We start from the raw sequence: 15188 nt of genomic DNA, 5'->3' as shown, positions 1-15188 counted from the left end.
GCTTGGTCTGATGTAGATTATACAGCCTGATCGCGGTTGGAAGGAAGGACTTGCGATAGCGCTCCTTCTCACACTTGGGGTGAAGCAGACGGTCACTTACAGTGCTGCCAAGTCCCATCAAGGTCTCATACATGGGGTGGGATTTGTTCTCCCGCATGTAGGTCACCACAGACAGTATCCTTCTGTCACCCACCACCTGTACTGGGTCCAAGGGGCTCCCCAGGACAGAGCTGGCCCTCCTGATCAGCCTGTCAAGTCTCTTTCTGTCCCTGGCTGATATACTGCTTCCCCAGCAGGCCACACCGAAAAAGATGGCTGAGGCAACCACAGAGTTGAAGAAGGCCCTAAGAAGTGTCCCCTGGACTCCGAAGGCCCTCAGCCTCCTGAGCAGGTAGAGTCTGCTGTGGCCCTTTCTGTGCAGCGCCTCCAGGTGATCGGCCCAGTCTAGTTTATTATTGAGGCGCACACCCAGATACTTATAGGTCCTGACTATCTCAATACATGTCCCCTGGATCTCCACCGGGGTCGGAGCACTCCTCCGTTTCCCAAAGTCCACCACCATCTCCTTGGTCTTCCCAGCATTAATCCTGAGATGGTTCTGCTGGCACCATTCAACAAAATCCCGGTTTAAGTCTCTGTATTCCCTATCGTCGCCATCAGTTATAAGGCCGACTATAGCAGAGTCATCAGAGTACTTCTGTAAGTAACAGCTGGATGAGTTGTGCCTAAAGTCAGCAGTGTACAGTGTGAAGAGAAATGGGGCGAGAACTGTACCTTGTGGTGCCCCCGTACTACAGATCACAGTGTCAGACACACAGTCCTGGGCTCTCACATACTGAGGGCGGTTTGACAGGTAGTCTAGGATCCAGTTGGACAGGTGATGGTCCACTCCACCAAGGTTCAGCTTCTCCCTCAGTAGCTCTGGCTGAATGGTGTTGAACGCACTGGAGAAATCAAAGAACATTATTCTCACAGTGTTCCCGGGTTTCTCCAGGTGAGAGAGAGCTTTGTGAAGAAGGTGGATGATGGTGTCATCTACCCCAATGCCCGGCCGATAGGCAAACTGGAGGGGGTCCAGAGCGGAGCTCACTAGGGGGCGTAGGTGTGTCAGGACCAGTCTCTCTAGGACCTTCATCAGGTGGGATGTTAGTGCTACAGGTCGGTAGTCATTGTAGTCCATTGGGTTGGGTTTCTTTGGGACTGGTACCACACAAGATGTTTTCCACAGTTGAGGTACCACTCCCAGCTTTAGACTCATATTGTACATGTGCGTAATAATACCACACAGCTGGTCACTGCACATTTTAAGAACTCTTGCGCTTATACCATCGGGTCCGCCGGCCTTGTCTACTTTAATCCTCTTGATTTCCCTACACACCAGAGACTCCTTGAGGATCAGACATTCGGATTGCAATTTACTGCCAGTCAGTGGGGGTTGGGTCTTGGTGTGTGGGGGGAGGGGGGTTGCTTGTGAGGGGGGAGTTGGTTTGGAGTCGAATCTATTGAAGAATAGATTAAGCTCATTAAGCCACTTCCTGTCAGCATCTATCTGATGAGCTGTCTTTTGTTTGTGTCCGGATATCACCTTCAGGCTGTCCCAGACCTTTGAGACTCTACCCTCCCCCATCTGTAGTTCCATCTTCCACCTGTAGTTGGCTTTCCCTTCTCTGATCAATTGTCTTAGCTGTTTTTGCACCGCCCCCCAGGCCATTTTTGTCCCCAGACCTAAAGATTTTTTTTTTCTGCTTGAGGAGGGTTTTAATTTCAGAGTTGATCCATGGTTTGTTATTGGAGAAACACCTCACCTTTCTAGTTGGTACCATGCTGTCCAAGTAGAAATTAATGTAGTCTGTTATGCAGTGTGTGAGTCCCTCAATGTCCTCTGGAAATGAGTCTTGAAACACTTCCCATAAAGTTATATTAAAACAGTCCCTCAGAGACTCGACACTTCCCTCTGACCAAATCTTCACTGTACGGGTAACCGCCGGTTCTCTGCGCACCAGTGGAGTGTATGTGGGTCGCAGATGTACCAGGTTGTGATCTGATCTGCCTAGGGGTGGTAGGGCAGATGAGTTATATGCATCCCTTACATTAGCAAAGAGCAAGTCCAGTGTTTTGTTGTCTCTTGTATGGCAGGATACATACTGGATGAAGCCTGGTAGAGTGGATGCTGGGGAGACGTGGTTGAAATCTCCCGACACTAGGAGCAGGGCATGGGGGTGAGATGATTGCAGCTCGCTCATAGCAGCATGGAGGACTTCACATGTAGCATCAGTTTTTGCAGAGGGGGGAACATATGCAGCTAGTATGATAACATGTGATAGTTCCCTTGGCAGGTAGTAAGGTCTCATGCTCACGGCTAGTAGTTCAATGTCTTTTCCACACGATTGTTTCTTAACTACAACATGTCCTGGATTACACCATCTCTCATTCACAAATATTGCAATCCCTCCTCCCTTGCGCTTACCGCTCTCCAGCGTCCTGTCCGCACAAAGATGTTTGAAGCCCGCCAAGGAGGCGAATGTGTCCGGAGTGATTTCAGTAAGCCAAGTCTCTGTAAAAACCATCATACTGCACTCACGAAACTCCTGTTGATGTCTGGTCAGTGCTGTCAGTTCATCCATCTTATTCACAATTGATCTCACATTCCCCATAATGATAGCCGGAATCACATGCTTGTTGCGATTTTTTCTTGCCTGTTTTGACACACCAGCCCGCCGTCCACGCTTCCTAAATCGCCTGAGCTTTACAGCTTGTACTGTAGATTTATGTCTTTCCAGTTATATATGGAACCATACAAAGGTTTATGCAATTCAACTCTTTTCGGCTGAGTATTTTTAGTTTCCAGATTTTGACCTTTTGTCCCTTTTTTTTCTTTTAAGTTCTGCTTGTTTTTGAGACATTTTTGTACTGTCTTACAAAGTATCCCATTGATTTCTATGGGATTCGGAGTATTATTTCTGCCTTATGATAGGGCAAGATGATTCTTTTCTCAGCTAGATGAATAAAACCGTGCTGAAAAAAGAAGGCGGCTGATTCCTATGGAAATTATTGGGAGAATTTTCAGATGAAGTCGCTTTGGGAGCTATTTTGGAGGCAAAAAAAGAAATGACTCACTTTCAGAAGCGATCCTATTGACATTGTGGTGTCACAAGTGTGATAAGATCAGAAGACTTATAGATAGCAAAAGTGATGAGTCATTTTGTGACATATAATGTGCATGATTATATATATACTTCACCGCTATGATATATCTGCAAGACGGAAAGAGACTAAAAGCATACAACTGTACTGAATAAATGAGAATAAAACACAGCTATAACAAGTACGGCCATGCTGCTTGATCCACTTTCAGAGGAATTGTACTAGCAGGCTCCAGTTTCCATACTCAAGGAGGAGATAGGTCGAAGAGATGAAGGCAAGGTGTGATCTTAGACCCACATGTCTACACTGGAGGAATGTCCTCTCCAAGTACCTAGTAGTCAGGCAGGAGTGTTGTCTAGGGTTGAGCGATCGGGATCGGAAAATATCGGATTCCGATTGGCGATTGAGAAAATTTCATGATCGCGATTGGAATTCCGATCCCGATCTTTTCGGGTGGGATCGAGATCGGGGCTTATTTCCCACAATGCTTGGCTACTGGGCAATCATTGTGGGAAAAGCTTCGCACCCATAGGAATGAATAGAAGCGGCCGGCCGCTTAACCCCCTGCGTGCCGGCTGCGTCCATTCATTCCCATGGATTTACCGCAGCCTGCCACTCTTCTGCTTCATCCCTGTTTTACTGTATACTCAGCTGAATATACGGTAAAACAGGGACGAAGCAGAAGAGTGGCAGGCTGCGGTAAATCACTGTGTGCTGCGCTGCTGTGAGGACGACGAGGTAAGTTCATGAGTAGATAGATACTACTGTACATTGACTTGTCTATCTACTAGAGTCAATGTACAGTAATATCTATCTACTCGTGAACTTCACTCAACTTACCTGCTCAGAAGTGCTGCCGCTGCCCTCTGCTGGTCCGGTACTCTCTCCTTCATGTGGCTTTAGAGCGCCTGCGCCCCGCCTCCTCCTCCCTAGACTAGTATTATAGAGAAGGCGGGGCTTAGGAGAGTGTGGGCAGGTACTGGGAGACGAGACGTGAGTGATGCACTCACGTCTCCCCGCCTACACTCTCCAGCTGCGCCAAGCCCCGCCTACTCCATGCATCTCTACAATACTAGTCTAGGGAGGCGGGGTTTTCAGGGCGCTCTGAAGATGTGAAGGACAGAGGACCGGACCGAACGAAGAAGAACCGGGAGCTGCAGGTAAGCGAACACCGGGGGGAAGGGGGTTAATCACTACACAGCGTGGGGTCCAAAAATTGAATCAATTTTTGGACTACATGCTGTTTAGTGATTAGGAACATTTTTTAAATCCAATCTCCCATTATTTAAAAAATCCCATTGACTTGCATTGGGATTGGGATCGGGTTCGAATGGAAAATGATCGGAAATCGGATTTTAAAAACGATCCTGAAATTTCAAGATCGGCTCAAAGTCTAATTTTATCATGTCTTCTATATGAAGCTCTCCCAAATGTCAAAGAAGTGCTGCACTCCAGGAATTATCTTTTGGGGGGAGCTTGGGGTCAAATCCAAAACTGTACACAAGCCTTCAAGGCCTCTTCTTACATTCTTAGTGGATCAACCACCCAAAAATTTAGAGTTAAATGGAGGAACAATAGTCAAATGGGCTAGAGTGACTTTCTTGACCAGATAACAGAACTTTAGAATAGTCAGGCAGGTTCCAAAAAATGATAAATTTCAGATCCACCCGACCATACTTAGGGCAGTTACACTCAGATGCATTCCCATTAGAGAACCTGTATGAACAGAAGTGTAAGACGAGGAGTATCATTGCCATGAACCTTGCCAATGGAAGCATATTATAAGTCAGCTCCATGGCTTTTAAGTATCCACATCCAAGGAATTGATATAGTCTGAACTGCGAAGCTAGATAGTTTTTGCTCATAAAATAGGTCTGGATGTTGATATTGATGGGAAATATGTCTTCTCGAATATCCACAAGTGCAGGAGCGCTCTGTGCAGTTCAGTATCCTTATCACATGACTGCACATCTGATAGGAATGGACAATGCTCCCTTAGCTTACAAATTTTTTTAAGCAGATTATTCATCAGATTTTCAGAATCCGAATCAAAATCAAGTTCCAAAATATGCATCAAATTCCTGTAGCAGATCTTTTCTGGAATGACCAAATTACCCTGTGTGAACATACCCCTATATTCGTTAGGCCAGTAGGGTGGGTCATTATATACTTTGACACTATCCAGTGCCTATAGTATCAGATTATGTAGAGACTAGGGTTGAGCCGATCTTGAGATTTCAAGATCGATTTTAAAATCCGATTTCCGATCATTTTCCAGCCGATCTCGATCCCGATCTCGATCGTGAAATTTGCTCGATCGCCGATCAGAATCCGATCTTTTCCAATCCCGATCCTCAACCCTAGTCAATGCTTCTCTATGGGAAAAGTCACTTTTGGGGTTGAGCCGATCTTGAGATAACCTCCGATCTCGATCCCAATGGAAAATATCGGGTCGGAATTACGATCTCGATCGTGAAATTTACTCGATCGCCGATCAGAATCCGATCTTTTCCAATCCCGATCCTCAACCCTAGTCAATGCTTCTCTATGGGAAAAGTCACTTTTGGGGTTGAGCCGATCTTGAGATAACCTCCGATCTCGATCCCACTGGAAAAGATCAGGTAGGAATTACGATCTCGATCGTGAAATTTACTCGATCGCCGATCAGAATCCGATCTTTTCCGATCCCGATCGCTCAACCCTAGTAGAGACCTATCTGACACCCTGTTGTCAGTTTATTCATACATTTCTAAGAGGAGCAACTGAGCAGAGGTCTAAGGAAAATTGCTCTACAATTGTTATTTTATAACACATACCTATATTGCTTTGAGTCTTTCAGTGCTGAAGTCCCAGCATCCTCCTGTTTCTCTGCACCATTGCTGTCTCCCCGCTGCCTCCCCCTCCTATTAATGTTAGGTAGTCAGACATCACATGACAGTAATGGACTGGCAATCTTGGTCACTTCAGCCTGTACATGAACGATGACAATCCAACAAAAATTAAAGAGGAGGAAACAACCCGATCATATAGTGCTGTAGCAAAGCCTAGAGCTGTAATGTTGCGATATGGGTGCTGGTAATACCAAGGATCCCACATAGGAATAGCTGCTTCTCTCCATTGCTCCATTATCTGTAGCATCTTCCTAAATTGGGGCCCCATATGGTGTAGACATGGTGTAGACATGGTGTAGACTTTCTGTGAAAAGTGTTTTTTTTTCTGCAACCCAATTTATCAACTTCAGAGCCAACAGGAGGGGACACTTTGGCAGAAATGGCTGTGATTATAGTGACCCAGTGGCCAATGGCAATGGTACTAATGGTAACCATTGTCATAATGTGTGGATCTAGATCTAACCCTATGAGCAAATTCAGTGGATATTTTAGAGAATAAGAATTAGAAGAGCATTAGTTGGAATATACATCATGATACATCAGCTTTGTTACAGACGGACAGATGGGATATTAACTAATATGTCCATTTTCCTTCTGTAGTTGTTGAGCAGAAACACGGCAGTTGATGTTGCGATTAGTGTCAAGGCATTGTACACGGAGACCAGAGCATTCATGGGGAGTAAGCAGGTGAGTTTCTAGCAACAGCAAAGATTTTATCATGTATGTTCAAAAAACTCCCAGTGTTATTTCTTCCTTTAGCTGATATAGTTATCTGTACCACAATTCAATGTCGAAACTGCCAAGCCTCTCCGATAATGCCCGCAATAGTGCCTCATATACAGTGTAGTCAGTGCATTAAAAATTACAGGATTGCCATCTCCATCTTCTTACTACAAGTGCGAGATCTAATCGGTGCCGAGTAGCATTTAATGTCCTCCCCCTAAATATTGGTGCTGAGACGATGAAGGGACTTGCCATTGTTCCAGCCATAGAAGCTATTGTCTTAGCAGACATCACTTGACATATTGCGTACTACATATGTTTTCACTATAGAGTAAATGTAACATCTCTGCCTGTTCGGGTCTCTGCGCCACTCACTACTCGCGTGCTGCGGTGCAGGAGGCGGGTGCAGTTTGATAATTTGCTTAACATTTTTAGTTGCACTGTGTGAATACGGCTCTAGTTCTGTGATTGTATTTGCACCACACTCGTCTTCTGCCCTTGTTGCCTCTGTACATTCAGTGGTTAAATTTTGTATTGCCTGTGATTGACAGCCTGCCTTCCTATCAGGTCCAGGGCAGATTCTTCCTCCCCTATTTAGTCTTTGCTCACATTCACACTGGTGCCTGTTATTGCCTCGTGCTTGCTGGCTTCTCTTGCTGTTTTGTTACTTGTATTCTAATCTTTGACCTCTGGCTTCCCTACTGACTATTCTTTTGGACTCCGATTTGGCACTGCATTGCTCGACTGTTACCGAACCCTGCCTAGTTGATCTTCCTTTGTTGTTGTCCGTCTTGTCTGCGTTTTGTGTTTCACGTATTTAGGGAGGGACTGTCTTCGTGGTTGTCGCCTATTACATGGGATAGGGTCTGGCAATAGGAAGGGACAGTTGGGGGCTTCAGCTTAGGGCTCACTGTCCCTTGTGCCCCTTCCTCCAGGGTTCTCCAGCAGCTTCTGGGGAATTATCATCTGGCTATTCCCTAACAGTAAAACTTCAAGAACATCTGCGTGATGATATATGCACTAAAAGTACCTTTCACGGAGGCAATGAAATGAAAAGATTGCAAAAAAACTAATATATAATGACAAATGTGCAAGAAATCAGGAGGGATTGTAAACTAATCGAAATAATCTAAGTCATCCCAAGCCTAGGAAAAAGGCTCTGTACTCTATACAAAACCTGTGTATGTCCATGCAAACTTCTTGTTTCTTTGCAAACTTGATGTAATCCTTGTGAACACTGGGCATATATGTTATACATTGTAATAGCTTATGTGAGAATAAACCCATATAGTCCATACTCAGACAGGGCCATAGCAGAACATGAACAGTAAAAAACACAGCATGTCATAGTTATTTAAAAGTGTTGCATGTTAGTACTGTAAAGAGGTATTATTAAAATAAGCTTACCCTGTCTTCTTCTATATGTAATTATATGTCTGTATTATCTATAGCACTGGGAGTCTCCTCAGGAAGAGGAAGGTCTACTCTGCGCTGTCAATGGAGTGAGTCAAGACTTGCAGAAGTTATCTGATATCCATTGGATGGCACATATCATTAAATCAACAGTGGAGGTGAGCGCTCTGATTTTGGGTATTGGCTTGTATATTTATACTTGAGTATAAGCCGAATTTTTCAGCACAGTTTTTGTGCTGAAAAAGCCCCCCTCGGCTTATACTCGAGTCAGCAAAAAAAATTTAAATTATTATTATTATTATTTTATTTTTTTTAGGAGGGGGAGGGGGGGTCTATGACCAGCTGCAATAGCAATATATAATAAAATAAAATAGTGGAACAAAAAAAAGAAGCTTTAAAAAAAAATAAAAAAATAAAAGTTCTAAATCACTCCTTTCCCTAGAATACATACAAAAGAAAATGACTGTGAAACACAAACACATTAGGTATCCCTGTGTCTGAAAGTGCCTGGTCTACTGAATATAGGGTATCTGCAGCGCCGCACCTCCCATGAGGCGACCTGAAGCGACCGCTTCAGGCGGCGCTATGCCAGGGCCCCGGGGAGGGCGGCATTTTTCATCCTAAGCCAGTCCAGGACAAGCTGTCCTGGACTGGCTTAGCGTCACCGAGCGGCCTCCCCTCACGCTCAGGCAGAGAGCAGGTCCTCTGCGTGCTTGCTCACTGCCTGCTAACACCGCTCTGCCACGCCCCCTTCGCTCCGCCCCCTCCTCCTGGGGAGGGCGGCTTTCTGTCATCCGCCCCGGGCGGCGAGACAGGCAGGTTCACCCCTGGATATCTGCAGATCCCCTATATTCAGCCAGGCTGAACTCCAAGTGGGGGAAAAAAAAACAGTCCTCAGGGAAGGGGCAGACAGACAACCAAAACACCCCTTCCCCATCACCTAGCAGCTACTGCACCCAAAAACTCCGACCATTTTAATTTTTGACATTTTCCAGTAGCTGCTGCATTTCCTCCCCTCGGCTTATACTCGAGTCAATAAGTTTTCCCAGTTTTTTGTGGTAAAATTAGGGGCCTCGGCTTATATTCGGGTCGGCTTATACTCGAGTATATACGGTAGTTGAATCTCCTGTATAGAGTTATTTGACAATTGGAAAAGCAAAGTCATTTTGTGGCCAGTAGATAAATAACTAAATGAATAGCATATAAAATGCCATAGTGCCTAGGGAACCGTGTGTTTGCTATAGTGCAATTGTAGAAAGGAGCCTTGGTCGGTCCTATACTCCTCCCTATTTAGTGAGTGCAGGATCTGTATGCAGGACCTGATTATATTTGTGTATTTGTAAAAGTCCAATTTATGTTTCTTTGCACAGTGATTCATAGAAAGACAATTTCTCATCGCTCCCAATTATTTGCGCAAAGAGTTTATGCCAGTTTTTAGAGAAAATTAGGCTAGACTTCTAATAAATTTCACTTTTTGAGAAGGATGAAAAAACCCAAAATAAAAAATAAAATGTATTCCCAAAATACAAAGCGAATATCTCACAATATGAATTCTTACAATGACACTTTTCTAGCACTATGTATAGCTATATCTAAACCATCCACCTACCTACTATCTGACCTTTGTCTCATTCAGAAATCCTACAACAAGGCCCTGTTCACACGGCTGAAGTTGACGCGGATTTTAGGGCGGTAATCACCCCAAAATCATCAGCAGATTTTACCTTGACTATGCCACCCAATGTTTCATCTGTCACCCTCCTTTTTTACCTTCTCTCTTCTAAATAGATGATAGATGAATATTAACCATAACCGCACCTACTGGATGATGTTTCATGGTCCTCAAACAGTATTGTGTGTCTCTGAAAATAAGACCTACCCCGAAAATAAGCCCTAGTTACAATTCACTAAAAAAAAAAGTGTCCCGGCAGCTATACATATAAAAAAGTAAATACAAAGATACAGTAGACCCTTCATCAAGGAAAGAGGACACCCCCAAAAATCGCATCCCCAACAGATAAGATATCCCCAGAAGAATCGAACCCCAAAAGAATCAGACTTTGACTTTAAGTGAGCTATGTGTACAATATGGCACTAGTGAGATGGTTCTCCACAACAATAAGGGTTGACTACCATAGTGCTGGGTTCACACACAGATCAGCTAGTCCCACTGGCATCACTCCGTTGTGGTTGCTTCCAGTCACTAGGGGGAGCCAACTGCTACACTTGGCTGCGGTGGAGCACTGGTGCAACAGCAAGGGACCTGACAGTGACAGGCCTATGACAGGAGGGACACAGATCTGTGTGAGCCCATCCACCATTGGTATTTGCAGACTCTAATGGTTTTGGGTGTAGGGGGGTTCTGGTGAGTGGATTGTTGTTCATGGAAAATAATAAGACATCCCCTGACCCATCTTTTGGAGCAAAAGGTAATATAAGACCCATTTCGGAGAAACAAAATAAGTGCAATAGCAATTTGCCAGGTTTCTTACTGTCGTAAGCATAAATCTGAGTGTTCTGTTACAAATCACCGTTTTATTGTTTATCCGTCTGTATGTTATGTCTTCTATTTCATGTTGTTATAGTGACAGCTTCTTATCTGCTATGCCCTATCTCCACTTCACAAAGCACTTGTCCAATTGCCATATCACATCTGATGTAGTCACTATGCACATCAGGTGCTTGTCCTTATCCCTATTGTTTCCTACTAGCTGTTATCACTTTCTCACCTCTCCAATTCATCCCCAATTTCATTACTCAGCCCCTTTTCACTCTCTGCACTATTTTGCCCATCTATATAACAGTTGTCCTTCCCTGGTCCTTAAATATTCCTCCAACCTTCCAGCCTTCTTCCCTCCCAAGATACCTGAATACTCCCCAGTCTATCCATACTGTATCCAATAGCAAAGTTGGTCTAGTTCTTGAAGAACCCAAATCCCTTCTTCCTACACCAGTTCTTGAGACACATGCTTATCTCCTGCCCCACTGCCTCTCTGATGTTACATAGTCGGTTGGAAAAAGATCTAGGTCCATCAAACAGAAGAGAGGATTAAAATAGTACAAAACCAACTAACCCATAGAGATTCTTAATTTTATTATTTATTTGGCATTATTAATTTAACCACTTCCAGACCGCCCATAGAGTATAAACGTCCGGATAGTGGTTGCCTAGTTCTGACAGGACGTACCGGTACGTCCAATCAGAACACAGCAGCTGGATGGAGATTGTGCAGCTGCTTTCACTGGGAGCGGCTGTAACTTCAGCCGGAGCTCCCAGAGAGATGGCAGGAAAGGTTTATTATCTTCCCTGCCTTCTCGATCGCTGTGTATACAGCGCTCAATGAGCACTGTATACACGGCTATGGGCGCCGCCATGATGCGGCCACCCTCTGACCCAGCGGTCACGTGATCCGCCGGGCTCAGTGTCCTACAGGATCCAGATTAGTTCTGTAAGTCTAAAGAACAGTGTGCAGGAGGCTGGATTCATTCTGCAACTGAGGTTAAATGTACCAGCCCTAGGTATAGGGGAAAACAGCCTCCCTAACAAAAAAATAAGCGATCAGATGTCCCCAAAGATCTCTTTTGACCTTATGGGGACACAATCTGAAAAAAATAAAATATAATAAAAAAAGTTTAAAAAAATTAAAATAAAATCATTAAAATAAATAAAATAATACGCTAATAAAACGCCGTTATTAAAGTTTATAGCCCCACCCCTGACAACACCATACAAAATAAAAATTACCATAACGGAGAGGAAAAACTATATTATAAAGTTTTTCAGTGACACTTTGTGTTATTAAATAAAAAAAAAAAAGTGAAAACCAGACACAATTTCCCTCCTATTTTGTTTATATTTTCCCGGATATAAAAAAAATTAAAACACATTTGAAAATAAAAACAACATAAAAATAAAGCCCTATGTGTCCCCGAAAAAAAGACGCAAAAATTAGTTGAATGAGACATACGGGAAAAATGTTACAGCCCTCAAAACCACACATACAAAATAAACCTAAAATGTGTCTGGTCCTGGACCACAAATTGGCCCGGTACTGAAGTGGTTAACTTCCTTATATAGCGCCATCATATTCCGCAGCCCGAGATAACACCACATGATTATTTATTGGACTATAGACAGATTTTTGATCTCTAGACTTGGACTTGTACTTGTGTATAAAATATAATGGAATATTATGATCCGTCTAGTAAGATGTATGTATTTACTACTATTAGGAGAACAGTGATGTCAGCGGTAAAGGAAGCTTAAAGCTCCGAATTATTTCAAAACCAAGAAAAGAAAAAGAAAAGTGTCATAAGCAAAAATCCAATAGCTCCTTGACAGGTAAGTGATGTAGAGAATATCCCGTAATCCTAAATGTGCGCATTGTGCTCCATGATCATTAGGTTGTGTAAAGCAGGCCATACATGTTACAGCCGATGAGCCGATGAAGGTTTTCTGTATTCACTTGCTTTATCTTTGTGCAGATTTGTAGCAGAAATTCATTCAATTCACCAACCTAAGCCGACCTCCAGTTATTAATAAATGAATAGTACAACAGCGTCTTAGAAATTTTCAGAATAATGCTTTCTACTCCTTTTATCACTCTGATTTCCTTTCTACTCCCTTCACTTTCCGGTCAACAGCTTCCTCCTCCCCCATTCACCCTGTATAGACATCTATGCTATAACTTTATCTGTGTGTGTAAGGCTTTCCTCCCCGGATACAGATTCTATTACTGGTAACAAGCTAAGTAAAGGAAAGGGGTTGCAAAGCAGCCTGATAAGTGGAGAAAGAAGTATTTTTCTTCAAGATATATTACAGAGTTTCTTATATATTAGTTATATTATTCATTACCTTCAGTTCCATATAAAATCTGCTTATCACAAGTCTACTGCTCTGATATCATTTTCTTTGATTTTACTCAGGCTGCAAATTCAACCTAAAACGTCCCCAATAGAGTCCATGCGCCCCAGTCCAACACTCTGCTCAACTACTGATTTGGGGTAGTCGGAACCCAACACACCAGTTTGCTGTTTTTATAGCAATGCTGTGAATATAGGAAGGCAGAACCATTTCCATGCTTGTCACTTTCTCAATGCTTATGGCCTATAGATTAAAGGGATTGACCAGGGTATACAGTTTTTGGCAAGGAGGTCTGGGAATAAAAAAAAAAAACCCACACTCACCTGTCCTCCTTGTCCCCAGTGCTCCGTGTCTGCCCCTGTGGTCTGATCCTGCTGCCACTGAGGCCACTCACATCACATGAGGTGAGATCTTCCACTGAAGAAGCATTGGGACACCACTGGACTAGACCAAGGTGGGAGACACCGGAGCACTGGGAACAGATGAGGGTCTTTTTTTCACCTTCACCAGCCCCTTGCCAAAAACTGTATATCTGGGACAACCCCTTTAACAGTTGTTCACATTCGGTAGTACCCCAGATATCTCATCCTTAAGACTCAATCGAGTAAAAGCAGGGTTCTTCAATAACCATCTCCCCTGGGACCTTTCATGAGATCGGAATCCTATTAATATTATAAAGGTTAAAGTTTGTGGGTTTGGATGTTTGTTTCTCAATCACAGCCAAACGGCTGAATGGATTTTGGGGAAATTTCACACACACACACACACACACACACACACACACACACACACACACACACACACACACACACTGCCCAGGAAAAGGTAATAGGCTACTTTAAATGTGGGTCACTCACCCCAAATCGCCACCGTGACCCTCCAAAGAATCCTCTGGCATGGCTGTAGCAGCTGGCATTCCGCCAGCGCTGGTCTGTGAACGCACCTCCTATTGGTGCACGGCAGGCTGTGGGTGGGCTCTGGAGCCAGGGCTGCGGCACTATAGGTTGGGGGCTGAAGGTGGGCGTGCCGATTCAGCAGGGACACAGTGAGAAAGATGGCAACAGCCCACATGGTCCCGGCGCCGCTGCTATCCCAGGCCACCTACACAGCTCGCGGACAGCTAAGGAGGAGGCTCCTGCACGCGACATGCCACAGGTCAGTGCAGTGGGTAAAGGGGGTTGGGAAGGGGGTGTCCTGGGGGGGTTGGCCCTAGGTCAGTATCCCCAGGGATCAACCACATTCCCCAGCTTCATGTCCCCCACCCCTACATCGGCCCCAGTGTAGTTGGACTCACCCTGCCACGCTCCCTCGCCGCTCTCTCCGCTCGCTCACTGCACATAGGTATCGGGCAGCTGGCTGCGTATGGCAGGTAGACTGCAATAGAGGCGCCGGTATTCAGCAATGCACTGTATAATACGGGCACCTCTATTGCAGTCTATCTGCCTAGGCTTCAATACAAGCACACGACTGACAGGCCAGGGAGGCAGCACGAGGCAGCCAGCCGCCCAACAACTATGTGCAGTCAGCGAGCGGAGAGAGCGGCGGGGGAGCATGGCAAGGTGAGTCCAACTACACCGGGGCCAATGTAGAGGGGGGGGACATGAAGCTGGAAGCAGAGATGGGGAGACAAGAAACTGGGGGCATAGATGGGGGGACAAGAAACTGGGGCAGATGAAGGGGCAAGAAACTGGGGGCAGAGATGGGGGACAAGAAACTGGGGACAGAGATGGGGGGGACAAGAAACTGGGGGCAGAGATGGGGGGACAAGAAACTGGGGGCAGAGATGGGGGGACAGGAAACTGGGGGCAGATGAAGGAGGGGACAAGAAACTGCAGGCAGAGATGGGGGGACAAGAAACTGTGGACAGAGATGGGGGGACAAGAAACTGGGGGCAGAGATGGGGGGACAGGAAACTGGGGGCAGATGAAGGGAGTGACAAGAAACTGGAGGCAGAGATGGGGGACAAGAAATTGGGGGCAGAGATGGGGGGACAAGAAACTGGGGGCGGAGAAAGGGTGGGACAAGAACCTGGGGACAGATGAAGGGGGGGGGGAGAAACTGGGGGCAGAGATTCAGCAGGGACACAGTGAGCAAGATGACGGCAGCCCACAGGGTCCCGGCGCCGCAGCTATCCCAGGCCACCTACACAACTC

At 45.1% G+C, this 15188-nt stretch overlaps 1 protein-coding gene across 3 annotated transcripts in view; it reads left to right on the top strand.

The window, feature by feature from the left end:
• LOC142184476 (diacylglycerol kinase eta-like) overlaps positions 1 to 15188 on the top strand; it is a 117138-nt gene that overhangs the window by 98324 nt on the left and 3626 nt on the right. For all 3 annotated transcript variants that reach the window (XM_075259362.1, XM_075259361.1, XM_075259363.1), the window contains exons 26-28: positions 6636 to 6722; positions 8210 to 8329; positions 12405 to 12513. In XM_075259362.1, coding sequence (XP_075115463.1) covers positions 6636 to 6722; positions 8210 to 8329; positions 12405 to 12513 — 316 coding nt within the window. The remainder of the gene's footprint in view (positions 1 to 6635; positions 6723 to 8209; positions 8330 to 12404; positions 12514 to 15188) is intronic.

Source organism: Leptodactylus fuscus, chromosome 11, assembly GCF_031893055.1.
Source record: "Leptodactylus fuscus isolate aLepFus1 chromosome 11, aLepFus1.hap2, whole genome shotgun sequence".
NCBI lineage: Eukaryota > Metazoa > Chordata > Amphibia > Anura > Leptodactylidae > Leptodactylus > Leptodactylus fuscus.
The sequence above is the reverse complement of the archived record's forward strand: the minus strand, read 5'-3'. Positions and strand labels throughout refer to the sequence as shown.